Source organism: Neolamprologus multifasciatus, chromosome 15 (genome assembly GCF_963576455.1).
Source record: "Neolamprologus multifasciatus chromosome 15, fNeoMul1.2, whole genome shotgun sequence".
Lineage (NCBI taxonomy): Eukaryota > Metazoa > Chordata > Actinopteri > Cichliformes > Cichlidae > Neolamprologus > Neolamprologus multifasciatus.
In genome coordinates, this window is record NC_140453.1 from 27,266,712 (window position 1) to 27,285,799 (window position 19,088).

The 19,088-nt window shown below is 38.1% G+C and overlaps 1 protein-coding gene across 1 annotated transcript; it reads right to left on the reverse strand.

Annotated features, from left to right (window-relative positions):
• Nucleotides 1–13,956: 13,956 nt before the first annotated feature.
• Nucleotides 13,957–19,088, reverse strand: LOC146502299 (uncharacterized). The gene is made up of 5 exons (XM_085133076.1): nucleotides 18,872–19,088; nucleotides 18,461–18,548; nucleotides 17,848–18,376; nucleotides 15,487–15,646; nucleotides 13,957–15,293 (listed from the first exon to the last, which is right to left on the reverse strand). The coding sequence occupies exons 1-5, from the start codon at nucleotides 19,086–19,088 to the stop codon at nucleotides 15,154–15,156; spliced, it is 1,134 nt and encodes a 377-aa protein (XP_084989202.1). The 3' UTR covers nucleotides 13,957–15,153.

Consider the following 19,088-nt stretch of genomic DNA (forward strand, 5'->3'; position numbering starts at 1 on the left):
CTTAAAGCATCCACACAACTAGAAAAATTTGCATTTCCTGCGAAAATGCAGTGTGGATGCTTTAAAGCTGAAGCTGTCTGCAAAAACTAGCTGAAAAAGCTGAAAAGTTGCAGAAATTGTAAAAACTTTGCAGAAGCAAAGGAACTTTGCTAAAAAGTAATAACTTAGCAGAACTGCAATATCTTAGAGGAAACATAATACTTGGCAGAAATACAATAGCATAGCAGAACTTGGCAGAAATATTGTAACTTACCAGAAACATGATAACTTCTCAAATATACAAGAATTTAGGAGAAATAGTATAAGATAACAGAAAGAATATATTTAGCCAAAAATACTTAAACATTACAGAAACACTATGATTTAGAAAAATAGTACAACATAGCAGAAATACTGTGATTTACCAGAGACACTGTGATGAACTATGAATATTGTAATTTTAAATTAATACTATGTTTTAGCACAAATACTATAATTTGACAGAAATACTATCATTTGGCAGAAATACTATGTTTCAGCACAAATACTCTGGTTTAGCACAAATATTATAACATAGCAGAAATACAATTATATAGCAGAAATGCTATATTTAGAAAGAAAAATATAATATAGTAGAAATACTATGATTTAGCAGAAATACTGTAATCAGCACATATACTGTAACATGACAGAAATACCTCCACTTAGTAGTAATACTATAACACAACAAATGTTATGATTTGGCACAAAAACCATGATTTGGCAAAAATACTATGATTTAGCAGAAATACTATGATTGAGCAGAAGTACTAAGATGTAGTAAAAGTACTTTGATTTAACAGAAATACAATTATGGTGGAGTAATACTTTAAAATGGGAGAAATATTGATACACACACACATACACAGAGCCTAAAGGGAACAGTATTTGTGCCATGGAGTGTTAACAAGAATGTGAGGTCCATATTAGAAAAGCTGGTAAAATGATAAAAGTTTGCAGAATTATAATAAATGATGAATAAGAATTACTGGTCTGTGATAGTGTATTAATTTGTAGGGAAAAAAACACGTTGCCCAACAGTGGCGGAGCGGGGGGGTGGCTTACTGGGCTTAAGCCCGGGTTGTTCTTTCAGAAGCCCGGGGTCTTTTGGAGTGTAATTTTTTCATAGTTAGATGCCTGGCTGACAACTGTATAAAACAAAAAACTACACACAATATTCGAAGCACATAGTGCACACTGTGGGAATTTACGAGTGTGCGTAAATCCCCCCTAATATTGGTATGATCCGAGCTCAGACACTAAGCGGGGCGGGGCAGCTGCTGCCTACGAGTGCGCTGTTGGAGAAACGCAGCAAGGCAGACAGAGGAGAGCTGAAGTTTGACCAGGTACCAAAGCAAATCATTCGTGCTGTACAAATAATGTAAATATGACGGTATATCATGAAAGATTGATATCAAACTGATCACTTGACCCATATTACGTTACTTGTTCTTCGAGTGAATCAACAAACGGTGAAATGAAAAGCCGAACAACAACAATGCTGTTTCTTTAGAGAGTCTTAGCTTACATGTGTGTTTATTTCATATTTTCAGTTGTTTCCCTCCACGGCTAAATAAATCGATTTCAGTAATGCACTGATATACAAGAATGGACATAAGGAGCTTCTTTCAAAGAAACAACTCAGGTAGATGTTATTTTATATATTATGCTTTGTATGTTGTTCAGTATATTTCTATGCAAAACAAGAGGAATTTCAATACACAGCAGTATATTCACAGTTTAAACCAGATATTTACACTTTATGGAAAACACAAGAATATTTTTTTACTGTTAAACATCAATTTAGAGTAAACTTGTTTTGTTTTGGATAAATAAATGTTGAAATATCTTTTGAATTAGTTAAATGTCAGAATAAAGAGAGACAGAGCTGTCTATTTTTATCACTTTCATCAAATTTAGGAGTAAATATACACTAAGTTTATTGACGATTCCATTCTGAGCTGAAGAAGCTTCTGATTGGTTAGTAGAGTCCATGTGAGTAAACTGGTGACACACCTGTGGATGCATATAAGGCAAAACACAGAGCCTGTTTCTTTAAAATGGGAAAATCAAGAGATGTCAACCAAAACACCAGAAAAATAATTGTGGAGCTCCATAAGTGTGGCTCAGTTTGAATACAATTTGGTGCCATTTACAATTAAGAAATACAGACAGTTTCTCTCTTTACTCTTAAAGTTAACAAATATGTTTTTATATTTATCAATCTAAAAAATAAACATTTAGTCTGATTTGATGTTACAATTAAAAAAGTGTTTTTATCTGAAGAGTTTGTAAATATCTGGTTTCAACTGTATATTTGATGATTGTCAGCACAAAGAGGGAGAGAGAGGAACAGAGAGGGAGAGAGAGAGGAACAGAGATGGAACAAGAGCAGGTGAGACACACATGTTAGTCAAATGGTTGTTTACCAAAAGTATCACCGTGTAATAGGGACTCATGTATCTCGTACCTAGTGTTTCTTTTTAGGTTTGCTATTTTTAAAATTCTATATTTATTAAGTTTTGCAGCTTGTTTGCACAACAAGGCTGACTAATTATATAAACTTTTCTGAATCTAAATAGTGGACTTTGGTAGAATTAAACAATAAGTGTAGTGCAGGTCTATGATGATTTTTAGTGCTACTGTCATCTAGTTCTGATTTTGGTTCTGTCTTGGTTAAGTCCTCAGTAGTCCTGATTTTGAACTGTTGTAGTCCTGTTTTAATTCCAGATCAGTTCTGGGTCTGGTTGAATTGGGGTTTAGTCCTCGTGTCTTGATGCAGCCCTGACCTTGTTCTGCCTCGCTCCTTAATTAAAAAAGTAGTTTAAGGTGTCCTGCATATGTGATATATATTTTTTCGTATATGAAGTCATTCTTTTTTGAACAAAACTCAAAACAGAGCCTATTAATCCCCCCCCCCCCCCCCCCCCCCCCAAAAAAAAAAAAAAAAAAAAAAAATCCCACATGCATACTACCCTTTAGGGCTAAGCCCCGGATGTTTCAAATGTCTGGCTCCGCCTCTGTTGCCCAATGTGGAATCGAACCCACGACCTTTGGCTTGCAGACCCACGTCACTACCAACTGCGCCACTGGGAAAGAGAGCCGGGCGCCTGGAAAACAGGGTGATGAGCAGTCAGAATTAGATCGCGGTGAGAGGCGAAAAACGCCGTTTTTTGGAGTTACAAAACGTCATGTAACTCAAAAACTAGGTGGACTAGAAGCATAATTCTTGTACTGGGTGAATCAGCGGACTTTGGTGTACTTTGACTGCGATTTTCATTGCTCTTTGTACAACCGTCGCTGAGACATGACAAGAGAAGAAACGGCAGACCTCAGATATGATTGGCTGGCTGGGAAGCCGTGCAGGCCCTGATATGTAAATTTCAGGGCTAAGTGTCTCAGTCCTCACAGAGGATTGGCTGCCTGGGGACCTGGCAGTAATATATAGAAATAGTATGATTAAGCAGAAATAGTATAATTTAGCAGAAATACTATAAAAAGCAGAAATACTATAATTTAGCAGAAAAACTATAAATAGCAGAAATATTATAAAAAGCAGAATTACTATATTAAGCACAAATACTATATTGTCACGGTATGGCATGGCAAACCGTGGGGGTTGTGGGGAAGGAGGACCCAGGAGCGGTGCTCTGTGTATAAACAGTGCGTTTATTTACAGTGTGTGGAAATAACACCAAATTCCAGTGCTTTCCCCAGACTCCCCTGTCGTGTCTTCTCCCAGTGTTTGTGCTCTCCGCTCCCGTGTCTCAGCACTCCCCGTGCTGGCTGCTGTCTGGCACTCCACCCCTCTCCTGGGGACACAATAGAAGCAGCCGTCAGGACACATACAATCGCGGGCATACACACACACTAACCAAGCACAACTGGATGACTGACGTGGAGTCTCACGTAATGATCCCGCGTCGGTGGGAGCTCCAAGACTCTCTTAAGTAGCTTAAGGCTTAAGAAACCAGAACCAAAACAAGCAAAAACAACAAACAACAAACCCTCCCAGGTCACAGTCCCAAAGTCAGACCGCGCATCCCGCAGCGGCGCAAAAAAAGCGCCGCTCTCCTGCTCGCCGAGCTCCGGCGCGGGCTCCACCCGCTCACCGAGCTCCGGCGCGGGCTCCACCCGCTCGCCGAGCTTCTCCTGCTCACCGAGCAGCGGCGCGGGCTCCTCCGTCAGCGGCGCTGGCTTCTCCTGCTCGCCGGGCAGCGGCGCTGGCTCCACCGGCTCGCTGAGCTCCTGCTCGGGCAGTGCGAGCTCCACCGGCTCGCCGAGCTCCTGCTCGGGCAGTGCGAGCTCCACCGGCTCGCCGAGCTCCTGCTCGGGCAGTGCGAGCTCCTGCTCGGGCAGGGCAGGTCCGGGTGGCGACGTAGCAGCCGGTGAAGAAGATGGCAGAAGGGTGACTGCAGGCGGTGAGATGACGGCGGTGCCACAGCTGCAGATGTTGAAGCAGCGAGTGGTGTGGAGACCTCTGACCGAGGTGATGTTACCTGCGCTGTCGGCTCGTCCACTGCAGACACAAACACAGATGGTGAGGGAAATGGAAAATTGTCCGTACTACTCACCACAGCCGACTCTTGAGAAGTTCATGGATTAGGCTGCGGTGAGGAAAGCCGGCGGCGCGAACGTCGTTTCCATGTAGACGTCGGGGCCGGCGTCTCAGGCTGTGAATCCACCAGCGGTCCGGGCCGGTGAGCAGCCTGAGGAGGAGAGTGGAGGTTGGAAAGCAGGAAGTCCAGGACAACTGGATTGAGGGAGTCCACCAGCCAGGGGAATTTAACAAGTGTCTCCACATATGTACAAGCATAGAGCAAACGGGGAAGCAACACCAAAAATATATAGTAATACATATAACTAGTACATAACTGCACAGGGATCCTGGGTTGCTCAGACCCAGAACCCTGACATATATTAAGCACAAATCCTATAAAAAGCAGAAATACTATAATTTAGCAGAAATACTATATTAAGCACAAATCCTATATTAAGCACAATTCGTATAAAAAGCAGAAATACTATAAAAAGCAGAAATACTATAATTTAGCAGAAACACTATAAAAAGCAGAAATAGTATAATGTAGCAGAAATACTATAATTTAGCAGAAATACTATATTAAGCAGAAATACTATAAAAAGCAGAAATACTATAATTTAGCAGAAACACTATAAAAAGCAGAAATAGTATAATGTAGCAGAAATACTATAATTTAGCAGAAATACTATATTAAGCAGAAATACTATAAAAAGCAGAAATACTATAAAAAGCAGAAATAGTATAATGTAGCAGAAATACTATAATTTAGCAGAAATACTATATTAAGCAGAAATACTATAGAAAGCAGAAATACCTTAAGAAGCAGAAATACTATCATTTAGCAGAAATACTATAAAAAGCAGAAATACTATCATTTAGAAATACTATAACACACACAGAAAGAGAGAGAAGCCAGTTTTTAGGTCAGTCAAGCAGCCTGGGAGCTGCTGAATTTGAATCCACCAATCAGAGAGGCTGTGTACTTTTTTCCCGCCAAAACAGGTGCAGCCGTTTTTACACACGCAGCAGAGAGGCAGGATTTTTGCAGTCTATTTCTCATAGTGAGGACTAAACTCAAACAAATGACCATAATTTCCTAACCGTAGGGGCTAGAACGGTCATTCTTACACCGTTTTGTTCAGAAGAGATGGGGGAATCTTCAAGTGTTGACAATTTATCATTAAAATATGAATTATTAAAGATATTGACTTCTAATGCACCATAACTGAGTAGAGGCGAAGCAAAACCTGCCTTGACCTGCCCTCAAACAACGCTTTCTAACTCTAAATCTATTTGGAGTATCGATATCATTCTTTCACCGTAAGAGACAGCAGGCTTTGGTGAACAGTCATGGAAATTTTCAGGTCTCTGTGGAAATCCAAAAAAAAGATATGACGAGAGAAAAAATTGCCTCATTTCCAGAGTTTGAAATCTGAAGAAATCTGAGCGAAGGACGAATTTCCTACCCTCAAACAAGTCTAACTCATCTCAGAACGGTAATAGGTGAGAAAATAATTCTTGAATTGTGAGCGTCAGGAGTATCTGAAGATATACTGGGACAAGCCTCATGTTTTAACTTCGCTTCGTTGGGGAGATATGACGATTCGAAAATGCCTCTCATTACAGAAATCAAGCGGTGATTTTGAAGAAACTCTCCATTGACTTTCTATGGAGAGTTTTCCGACTTTGTGTTGGTCTGAGGAGATTTGCCAAAATTCTAGAAATCCCACAACAATGATGGTGACATTTTCTGAAAGCCAGCAAAAATACCTACGTTTTGATGTATAATTTGTGGAAGTTGAGTGAAAATTGAGCAAGTAGCAAGAAGTTGTTCGGACATGAAGAGAAGACTGCAAAACCTTCAGTGTCTCACTTAGAACCAAGTGCATAGCAACCATAACAACGCATGTATTTTGTGAAAAATCACAATTTTGCAACTCAAAACTTGAAGAGGGATAAAAATAAAATGGTAAAAGATTTGAAAAAGCTGGTTTATACCTGAATAGCCCAATAATTTGAGAACATTTTAAAGTTTGAATGGTTGTTCTAAGTGAAAATATAAGGAAGTAGTTAAGTTTCAAAAACAAGCAAATTTTAGCAGAATTGCAGAAGTTTCCCATTCATTTCAATGGGACAAATTAAAGGAAAAAAGCTTAATATTTTAAAAAGTATAATAGTGAAAAATACCAAAAGATATAGCCGGAAAGAGCAAAAATAGCAGAATAGTTTAAAATTTGAATGGTGAAAATAGCACAAAAATTGTGGAAGTAGTTAAGTGCCAAAAAGTGTACGGAAGCAACTAGAATAAAGTATAAAGAATAAAGAGAAACAGGAAAACAATAGTGTGGATGCCTTAAGCATCCACACAACTAGAAAAATTTGCATTTCCTGCGAAAATGCAGTGTGGATGCTTTAAAGCTGAAGCTGTCTGCAAAAACTAGCTGAAAAAGCTGAAAAGTTGCAGAAATTGTAAAAACTTTGCAGAAGCAAAGGAACTTTGCTAAAAAGTAATAACTTAGCAGAACTGCAATATCTTAGAGGAAACATAATACTTGGCAGAAATACAATAGCATAGCAGAACTTGGCAGAAATATTGTAACTTACCAGAAACATGATAACTTCTCAAATATACAAGAATTTAGGAGAAATAGTATAAGATAACAGAAAGAATATATTTAGCCAAAAATACTTAAACATTACAGAAACACTATGATTTAGAAAAATAGTACAACATAGCAGAAATACTGTGATTTACCAGAGACACTGTGATGAACTATGAATATTGTAATTTTAAATTAATACTATGTTTTAGCACAAATACTATAATTTGACAGAAATACTATCATTTGGCAGAAATACTATGTTTCAGCACAAATACTCTGGTTTAGCACAAATATTATAACATAGCAGAAATACAATTATATAGCAGAAATGCTATATTTAGAAAGAAAAATATAATATAGTAGAAATAATATGATTTAGCAGAAATACTGTAATCAGCACATATACTGTAACATGACAGAAATTCCTCCACTTAGTAGTAATACTATAACATAACACAAATGTTATGATTTGGCACAAAAACCATGATTTGGCAAAAATACTATGATTTAGCAGAAATACTATGATTGAGCAGAAGTACTAAGATGTAGTAAAAGTACTTTGATTTAACAGAAATACAATTATGGAGGAGTAATACTTTAAAATGGGAGAAATATTGATACACACACACATACACAGAGCCTAAAGGGAACAGTATTTGTGCCATGGAGTGTTAACAAGAATGTGAGGTCCATATTAGAAAAGCTGGTAAAATCATAAAAGTTTGCAGAATTGTAATAAATGATGAATATGAATTACTGGTCTGTGATAGTGTATTAATTTGTAGGGAAAAAAACATGTTGACCAATGTGGAATCGAACCAACGACCTTTGGCTTGCAGACCCGTGTCATTACCAACTGCGCCACTGGGAAAGAGAGCTGGCGCCTGGAAAACAGGGTGATGAGCAGTCAGAATTAGATCGCGGTGAGAGGCGAAAAACGCCGTTTTTTGGAGTTACAAAACGTCGTGTAACTCAAAAACTAGGTGGACTAGAAACATAATTCTTGTACTGGGTAAATCAGCGGACGTTGGTGTACTTTGACTGCGATTTTCATTGCTCTTTGTACATCCATCGCTGAGATATGACGAGAGGTGAAACGGCAGACCTCAGATATGATTGGCTGGCTTACAAGCCGTGAAGGCCCCAATATGCAAATTTGAATGCCTGAGCCCTCAGATATGATTGGCTGGCTTACAAGCCGTGAAGGCCCCAATATGCAAATTTGAATGCCTGAGCCCTCAGATATGATTGGCTGGCTGGGAAGCCGTGAAGGCTCTGATTTGTAAATTTGAATGTCTGTCCTCAGAGAGGATTTGCTGCCTTGGTACCTGGCAGTAATATATAGAAATAGTATGATTAAGCATAAATACTACATTTAGTAGAAATACTATGTTTTAGCACAAATACTATAAAAAGCAGAAATACTATAATTTAGCAGAAATACTATATTAAGCAGAAATACTATAATTTAGCAGAAATACTATAAAAAGCAGAAATACTATAATTAAGCAGAAATACTATATTAAACACAAATACTATATTAAGCATAAATACTATAAAAAGCAGAAATACTGTACTATGATTTGGTAGAAAAACTATAATTAATCAGAAATAGTATATTTTGCAGAAATACTATATTAAGCACAAATCTTATAAAAAGCAGAAAGCTCAAATATTATAAAAAGCAGAAATACTATAAAAAGCAGAAATGCTAGAATTGAGCACAAATCCTATAAAAAGCAGAAATACTATAAAAAGCAGAAATACTATATTAAGCACAAATCCTATAAAAAGCAGAAATACTATAATTTAGCAGAAATACTATAAAAAGCAGAAATACTATAATTTAGAAATACTATAACACAACACAGAAAGAGAGAGAAGCAAGTTTTTAGGTCAGTCAAGCAGCCTGGGTGCTGCTAAATTTGAATCCACCAATCAGAGAGGCTGTCTACTTTTTCCCGCCAAAACAGGTGCAGCCGTTTTTACACATGCAGCAGAGAGACAGGATTTTTGCAGGCCCCAATATGCAAATTTGAATGCCTGAGCCCTCAGATATGATTGGCTGGCTTACAAGCCGTGAAGGCCCCAATATGCAAATTTGAATGCCTGAGCCCTCAGATATGATTGGCTGGCTTACAAGCCGTGAAGGCCCCAATATGCAAATTTGAATGCCTGAGCCCTCAGATATGATTGGCTGGCTGGGAAGCCGTGAAGGCTCTGATTTGTAAATTTGAATGTCTGTCCTCAGAGAGGATTTGCTGCCTTGGTACCTGGCAGTAATATATAGAAATAGTATGATTAAGCATAAATACTACATTTAGTAGAAATACTATGTTTTAGCACAAATACTGTAAAAAGCAGAAATACTATAATTTAGCAGAAATACTATATTAAGCAGAAATACTATAATTTAGCAGAAATACTATAATTTAGCAGAAATACTATAAAAAGCAGAAATACTATAATTAAGCAGAAATACTATATTAAGCACAAATATTATATTAAGCACAAATCCTATAAAAAGCAGAAACACTATAATTTAGCAGAAATACTATATTAAGCACAAATACTATAAAAAGCAGAAGTACTATATTAAGCATAAATACTATAAAAAGCAGAAATACTGTACTATGATTTGGTAGAAAAACTATAATTAATCAGAAATAGTATATTTTGCAGAAATACTATATTAAGCACAAATCTTATAAAAAGCAGAAAGCTCAAATATTATAAAAAGCAGAAATACTATAAAAAGCAGAAATGCTAGAATTGAGCACAAATCCTATAAAAAGCAGAAATACTATAAAAAGCAGAAATACTATATTAAGCACAAATCCTATAAAAAGCAGAAATACTATAATTTAGCAGAAATACTATAATTTAGCAGAAATATTATAAAAAGCAGAAATACTATAATTTAGAAATACTATAACACAACACAGAAAGAGAGAGAAGCAAGTTTTTAGGTCAGTCAAGCAGCCTGGGAGCTGCTAAATTTGAATCCACCAATCAGAGAGGCTGTGTACTTTTCCCCGCCAAAACAGGTGCAGCCGTTTTTACACATGCAGCAGAGAGACAGGATTTTTGCAGGCCCCAATATGCAAATTTGAATGCCTGAGCCCTCAGATATGATTGGCTGGCTGGGAAGCCATGCAGGCTCTGATTTGTGAATTTGAATGTCTCAGTCCTCACAGAGGATTGGCTGCCTGGGGACCTGGCAGTAATATATAGAAATAGTATGATTAAGCATAAATACTACATTTAGTAGAAATACTATGTTTTAGCACAAATACTATATAAAGCAGAAATACTATATTTTAGCAGAAATACTATATTAAGCACAAATCCTATAAAAAGCAGAAATATTATAATTTAGCAGAAATATTATAAAAAGCAGAAATACTATAATTTAGAAATACTATAACACACACAGAAAGAGAGAGAAGCAAGTTTTTAGGCCAGTCAAGCAGCCTGGGAGCTGCTAAATTTGAATCCACCAATCAGAGAGGCTGTGTACTTTTCCCCGCCAAAACAGGTGCAGCCGTTTTTACACATGCAGCAGAGAGACAGGATTTTTGCAGGCCCCAATATGCAAATTTGAATGCCTGAGCCCTCAGATATGATTGGCTGGCTGGGAAGCCATGCAGGCTCTGATTTGTGAATTTGAATGTCTCAGTCCTCACAGAGGATTGGCTGCCTGGGGACCTGGCAGTAATATATAGAAATAGTATGATTAAGCATAAATACTACATTTAGTAGAAATACTATGTTTTAGCACAAATACTATATAAAGCAGAAATACTATATTTTAGCAGAAATACTATATTAAGCACAAATCCTATAAAAAGCAGAAATATTATAATTTAGCAGAAATATTATAAAAAGCAGAAATACTATAATTTAGAAATACTATAACACACACAGAAAGAGAGAGAAGCAAGTTTTTAGGCCAGTCAAGCAGCCTGGGAGCTGCTAAATTTGAATCCACCAATCAGAGAGGCTGTCTACTTTTTCCCGCCTAAACAGGTGCAGCCGTTTTTACACATGCAGCAGAGAGACAGGATTTTTGCAGTCTATTTCTCATAGTGAGGACTAAACTCAAACAAATGGCCATAATTTCCTAACCGTAGGGGCTAGAACGGTCATTCTTACACCGTTTTGTTCAGAAGAGATGGGGGAATCTTAAAGTGTTGACAATTTATCATTAAAAATATGAATTATTAAAGCTATTTGACTTGTAATGCACCATAACTGAGTAGAGGCGAAGCGAAAACTGCCTTGACTTGCCCTCAAACAACGCTTTGTAACTCTAAATCTATTTGGAGTATCGATATCATTCTTTCACCGTAAGAGACAGCAGGCTTTAGTGAACAGTCATGGAAATTTTCAGGTCTCTATGGAAATCCATCAAAAAGATATGACGAGAGAAAAAATTGCCTCATTTCCAGAGTTTGAAATCTGAAGAAATCTGAGCGAAGGACGAATTTCCTACCCTCAAACAAGTCTAACTCATCTCAGAACGGTAATAGGTGAGAAAATAATTCTTGAATTGTGAGTGTCAGGAGTATCTGAAGATATACTGGGACAAGCCTCATGTTTTAACTTCGCTTCGTTGGGGAGATATGACGATTCGAAAATGCCTCTCATTACAGAAATCAAGCGGTGATTTTGAAGAAACTCTCCATTGACTTTCTATGGAGAGTTTTGAGACTTTGTGTTGGTCTGAGGAGATTTGCCAAAATTCTATAAATCCCACAACAATGATAGTGACATTTTCTGAAAGCCAGCAAAAATACCTACGTTTTGATGTATAATTTGTGGAAGTTGAGTGAAAATTGAGCAAGTAGCAAGAAGTTGTTTGGACATGAAGAGAAGACTGCGAAACCTTCAGTGTCTCACTTAGAACCAAGTGCATAGCAACCATAACAACGCATGTATTTTGTGAAAAATCACAATTTTGCAACTCAAAACTTTAAGAGGGATAAAAATAAAAGGATAAAAGATTTGAAAAAGCTGATTTATACCTGAATAGCCCAATAATTTGAGAACATTTTAAAGTTTAAATGGTTGTTCTAAGTGAAAATATGAGGAAGTAGTTAAGTTTCAAAAACAAGCAAGTTTTAGCAGAATTGCGGAAGATTCCCATTCATTTCAATGGGACAAATTAAAGGAAAAAAGCTCAATATTTTAAAAAGTATAATAGTATAAAATACCAAAAGATATAGCCGGAAAGAGCAAAAATAGCAGAATAGTTGAAAATTTGAATGGTGAAAATAGCACAAAAATTGTGGAAGTAGTTAAGTGCCAAAAAGTGTACGGAAGCAACTAGAATAAAGTATAAAGAATAAAGAGAAACAGGAAAACAATAGTGTGGATGCCTTAAAGCATCCACACAATAAAGAGAAACAGGAAAACAATAGTGTGGATGCCTTAAAGCATCCACACAACTAGAAAAATTTGCATTTCCTGCGAAAATGCAGTGTGGATGCTTTAAAGCTGAAGCTGTCTGCAAAAAGTAGCTGAAAAAGCTGAAAAGTTGCAGAAATTGTAAAAACTTTGCAGAAGCAAAGGAACTTTGCTAAAAAGTAATAACTTAGCAGAACTGCAATATCTTAGAGGAAACATAATACTTGGCAGAAATACAATAGCATAGCAGAACTTGGCAGAAATATTGTAACTTACCAGAAACATGATAACTTCTCAAAAATACAAGAAATTAGGAGAAATAGTATAAGATAACAGAAAGAATATATTTAGCCAAAAATACTTAAACATTACAGAAACACTATGACTTAGAAAAATAGTACAACATAGCAGAAATACTGTGTTTTACCAGAGACACTGTGATGAACTATGAATATTGTAATTTTAAATGAATACTATGTTTTAGCACAAATACTATAATTTGACAGAAATACTATCATTTGGCAGAAATAGTATGTTTTAGCACAAATACTCTGGTTTAACACAAATATTATAACATAGCAGAAATACAATTATATAGCAGAAATGCTATATTTAGAAAGAGAAATATAATATAGTAGAAATAATATGATTTAGCAGAAATACTGTAATCAGCACATATACTGTAACATGACAGAAATTCCTCCACTTAGTAGTAATACTATAACATAACACAAATTATATGATTTGGCAAAAAAAACACGATTTGGCAAAAATACTATGATTTAGCAGAAATACTATGATTGAGCAGAAGTACTAAGATGTAGTAAAAGTACTTTGATTTAACAGAAATACAATTATGGAGGAGTAATACTTTAAAATGGGAGAAATATTGATACACACACACATACACAGAGCCTAAAGGGAACAGTATTTGTGCCATGGAGTGTTAACAAGAATGTGAGGTCCATATTAGAAAAGCTGGTAAAATGATAAAAGTTTGCAGAATTGTAATAAATGATGAATATAAATTACTGGTCTGTGATAGTGTATTAATTTGTAGGGAAAAAAAACATGTTGACCAAGGTAGGATTGAACCCACGACCTTTGGCTTGCAGACCCATGTCATTACCAACTGCGCCACTGGGAAAGAGAGCGGGCGCCTGGAAAACAGGATGATGAGCAGTCAGAATTAGATCGCAGTGCAAGGCGAAAAACGCCGCTTTTTGGAGTTACAAAACGTCTTGTAATTCAAAAACTAGGTGGACTAGAAGCATAATTCTTGTACTGGGTGAATCAGCGGACTTTGGTGTACTTTGACTGCGATTTTCATTGCTCTTTGTACATCCGTCGCTGAGATATGACGAGAGAAGAAACGGCACACCTCAGATCCCAGCCAACATTTATATGTGGGGCCCATATGGTTTGGAAATGGGCTGAAAAATGGGCCCCATATAGGATTGTCCGCGGTTTCCGTAATGGCCCCATGTTAAATGCCCATATAGGTGTTATATTGGTAAAATCTAGGAACTAAATGGGCCCCAACTGGGCAACATACACAGAAACCCACCCGGGCCCCATCTCTCAAGTTTTTTGTGGGTACCATGTGGGCACCACATGGGCTAAAAAGTGGGTTTTAAGTGGGATTGTCCGCGGGTTCCATAATGGCCCCATTTTATAAGCCCATCTTGGTGTTATATTGGTAAAATCTAGGACCTAAATGGGCCCCAACTGGGCGACATACACAAAAACCCACCCGGGCCCCACCTTTCAAGTTTTTTGTGGGTACCATGTGGGCACCACATGGGCTAAAAAGTGGGTTTTAAGTGGGATTGTCCGCGGGTTCCATAATGGCCCCATTTTATAAGCCCATCTTGGTGTTATATTGGCAAAACCTAGGAACTAAATGGCCCCCAACTGGGCAAAGTACACAAAAACCCACCCGGGCCCCACCTTTCAAGTTTTTTGTGGGTACCATGTGGGTTCCACATAGGCTAAAAAGTGGGTTTTAAGTGGGATTGTCCGCGGGTTCCATAATGGCCCCATTTTATAACCCCATCTTGGTGTTATATTGGTAAAATCTGGGAACTAAATGGACCCAAACTGGGCAAAGTACACAGAAACCCACCCAGGCCCCATTTTTCTAGTTCTTAGTGTGTACAACATGAGGAAAACATGAGCTAAAAAGTTGGAATGGCATTATCAGTGGGTTCTGTAGTTGCATCTTACTTCTTGTTTGAACTGGCTAATTTCTGGCACTGGGCGGGTCCCATGTAGAAAAACAGCCACAAAATCAATTTAACAGACGGCCAATACGGCTTCTGTGACACAAAGACACTAAAAATATTAAAGCTGACTGCAAACAGAAACATCAAGAGGGGACACAAAACACATTTTGTTCACATTTATTTTGTCCCACAACTGTGGGTTTAAGTAACTGTATTCCAAGGAGTGTGAACTTAAAAAACTAGAAATGTCAAACTACATTCAAATTGCTTAGAGTTGGAACTGTAGCAACATGGGAAAAAATAAGGGAAACCCAGAACCTTGTCTTGAATCAGCAGGGGTGTCTGTTATGTTTTTTTACAGAGCCGTTAGTCTATTTTGTCCCCTAGCAGCCCTCAGTCCTCCTCTGTCTCTAGCGCCAGTGAACCATTTAGAGAGAGCTTTCTCTGCTTCTTGCAGGTTGACTTTTGCAGTCAAAGAATTCTTCTTCAGTGCCTCTGCAAATGAAGAAGAAAAATGGGTAAGCCAAAGTAAAGGTAACCGTAGCTTACTTCCTTTGGTGATGATTTACAAAGAACAATGTTTATTTCACTTTCTTGCCTCAAATATATAAGATGGCACAATAACCAATCTCACTTACACTTTCAAACACTTTATTTAAAAAAAGTGTCTCAAGTGAAACTAACTTACCATACACAACATTAAAGAGGCGCAAATCTCGGAACTTTTTCTTCCCATGTCGGCCAAGCAAGTTGTACTCCACGGCAAGCTCGGGTGATATGAGGAATTTCATCATTCTCCTTGTAGCATCATCTACACTTGTTCCCCCTATATCTGCTACCATGGCAACCTGAGGGGAACATACAAAAAGGACAGATTAGATACTGGCATCTGGGTAGGATGCCTCCCTGGGGAGGTGTTTTGGGCACATCCAACCAGGAAGAGACCCAGAGGAACACCCAGGACATGCTAGAGGGACTATGTTTCTCAGCTGGCCTGGAAATGCCTTGGGATTCCGCTGGAGGAGTAGGGCCAAGTGACTGGAGAGAGCAAAGTCTGGGCCTCTCTACTTAGTACCGGATTGGGTCGCAGGGGGGAGCAGCCTAAGCTTAAGATAATGGACCAGGAATGGAGGATAAATGGACGCTTTACATATTACTTAATGTTAATTGTGTGGAGATAAAATATATATATATATAAAAAAATATGGTAGTAACACAAGCTAAACTGTTAAACATTTAATTGAAGTTCCTTAATAGGGCTGGGTTCTAGATTTCTAGAGTCGATTTGATTCAGATTCACAAGGTCCCAAATCGATTCGATTCGGAGAACTTTTGTCTCAGACAGTCATAAATACTATCACCTGATCACGTATCAGTACATTTCCATATTTTTATATCTATAAAAGAAAGCTGACATTTGTGAGACTTTATCAAAAGTGTAAGCATCACAGCAGATGCCTTTGTATCAAAGTAACTGAGGATAAAACACAGTAAAACATGAAGCCGATTTTCTGGCCTGGGATTTTATAGCAGATGACCTTACAAATATTCTGCAGTAGATCAAAAACGAAAGAAAATAATTAATCAACATCTGAACATTACCTGATGCTGCTGAAGTGAAGCAGAGCAAAGTTAAAGGTTTTATTAGAGACATTTTGCAATTTTGCATAATTTTAAAAAGTTTAAATTTGTTCAGCAGCCTATTTAAAGGCAGAAAGGCTCTCTCTTCGTAAGTGAAAGGGAAAAAAATAAGCGACAGCACTGTAAATGCAGAAAACAGATTTTTAGATGGGAAACGGTTCTTGAAGTACACTGAGAGAGAGTGAGAGAGAGACAGCGAGCTCTGCGTGAAGTGTGATTTTACCGTGGTGGAAAACCACCATGGTTGGAAACCAAAACCAAGCAAAAGTAAGAGGGAATTCATGACGATGTTTACGTGAAGCGGAATTTTCAGTGTAGTTTGGATCTTCTTTTGCTGTTGGTTCAGTCAATATTGTTTGGAGAAAGATAAAACCTGCAGCTTCAGAATCTAACACAAAAAACACAAAGTGCCGTCGGCTGAGAAAGGCCACATCTCACTGATTCTGATCCGTCGGCGGGTCCGCGCTTTGTGTTTACATCTTTGTGCAGAATGCGTGTGCCTGCTCTCATTTACTTTCTCCAAACTAAAATGGGTTTTATTTGATAAGTCTATAATCAAAACCCACCCCTATTCCTTACCCCTTTATCATTTATCCATAATGTTAAGCAGGACACCTGTGAATATTTTGTTGATTTAGCTGTAAAAGTGTCATAAAATCAGCTGTGAGAGTGTGTGCTTTTATCCCTTTTTTCAGGATTACTTCTACTTTCCACATCTGGTAGTTTTTTTTCTCTACAGTAAAATTCCGGCAAAAAACAAACTTGAAATTTTACAGTTTTTTTTAACTGAAAAAGGCACTCATAATGTACATGAATAAAAGATTTAGAATAGGCAATTTGAATTATTAATTGTAAAACAGAACGAAAACAATTTTGTGACCTTTGGCCCTGTGGTTTGTTTTTGGGCATCTCTTTTCTTCTAAATAAGTCCAGCCGTGTTGGGCCCCTGGTAGAGCTCTGGTTGGAAGAGACAGGTTGGAAAAACCTGTCATCGGCGACGGGTTGGGGGCTAAAGGGTTAAAATAAATAGGAACTGGCCAGAATTTGCATAAACTATCATAGCAGAACAAAAATAAGAAATCTATCCGTTATCAAAGTCAGAACCAAATGCTTCATTAGAATAAAAAAAATGTAACTTTCTGGAAGGTAAACATGTGGTATAAAAGTAACATCTCAGAAAAAAAAAAATCATAGCAACAGAAAGACATGGTAGCAGATGTGATGGTCTCTGGCCTGCTTTGCTGCCTCAGGACCAGTAAGACTTGCTGTGTTAAATGAAACCAATTGTGCTGTATACAAAAAAAATCATGAAGGAGAATGTGTTTCAGAAAATATATCAAAGAATGTTTTCTGACTACTGTATAAAGAACAGTGGCAAGCAGAATGGGGAGGAAAAAAAAAAACTTACTACAGCAGACATGAGACTGGAGTCCTCCAGTTTTCCATTAAGAGCCTCAACATCGTCTTGGGTTTTAAGAGGTAAAACAACCCCTTCAGGGACCTCCGTAACTGAACCATTTTTCTGCTTCAGCAAGGCATTTAACATCTTGCTATGAACCAGTTGAGTCTCCTTCACTTCCTCTAAAATGGCAAGTACTTTCGAGAACATGGCTTCACAAGTGGGGCTGGCGGCACTCCGGGCAGCGGGGCTGGCGGCACTCCGGGCAGCGGGGCTGGCGGCACTCCGGGTAGCGGGGCTGGCGGCACTCTGGGCAGCGGGGCTGGCGGCACTCCGGGCAGCGGGGCTGGAGACACTCCGGGCAGCGGGGCTGGAGACACTCCGGGCAGCGGGGCTGGCGACTATACTATTGTTTTTTCCAGAGGGTCGCTTAAGGAGTTGTTCTGGAGGCGTGGGTGGAAGTTCTTCATCTGAATCAGAAGGCTCACTTGATTCAGTGTGGCTGCTCAGTTGATTCTTCATCAGTTTAACACTTGGCCTAGAAAGGTTAAGCACAGAACATTTATGACACTGTTTCAGAAGGAAATAAACTTCATCTTGTTTGTATGCTAGTACCACTTACTTTCTTTTTCTTATGCCATTCTCATTGTCCGTCAAGTCTGATGAATACTCTGCTTGATGCAACTTTGCCCTGGCATTTGCATAAGTTGCTATAACATAAATTGTACAGAATACAACATGTAAGATAAAATGTAAAGAAGAAATAAATCTACAAAAACAATGACAATGAAAAAACGGTTTCCAGTAGAATAGAACAGAATAATCCTTTAATTGTCCCACAAGGGGAAATTTGGTTGTAACAGCAGCCAGAAAACACATATACAAACAAACAGTACACAGGACACAGAACAGAAACATACAATAATACAGGGCCTTACATTTTCAAAAGCCTCCAAGTAAAATAAAATGTTCATGTATAAACTTTTAAAGAAAAGGAAATACAGATGTAGTGTACAAATAAAGTCAAACTTACCTGCATTTCCCATGACACGGACATTGCAGAGTATCCAGTTGCTGGTTGGTGGTGTTCCTTCCTTTACAGCCTTTGTCACATTCACTAATGAGGCAGGAGGCCACCAGCATAATTTTCTCTCTGCGTCATGGAACCACTCTGATGGAATGATGTCTACCTTCTTGCAGCCATCAGAGTCAACTTCATCCACAAACTCGACCACACTGAATGAAGACAT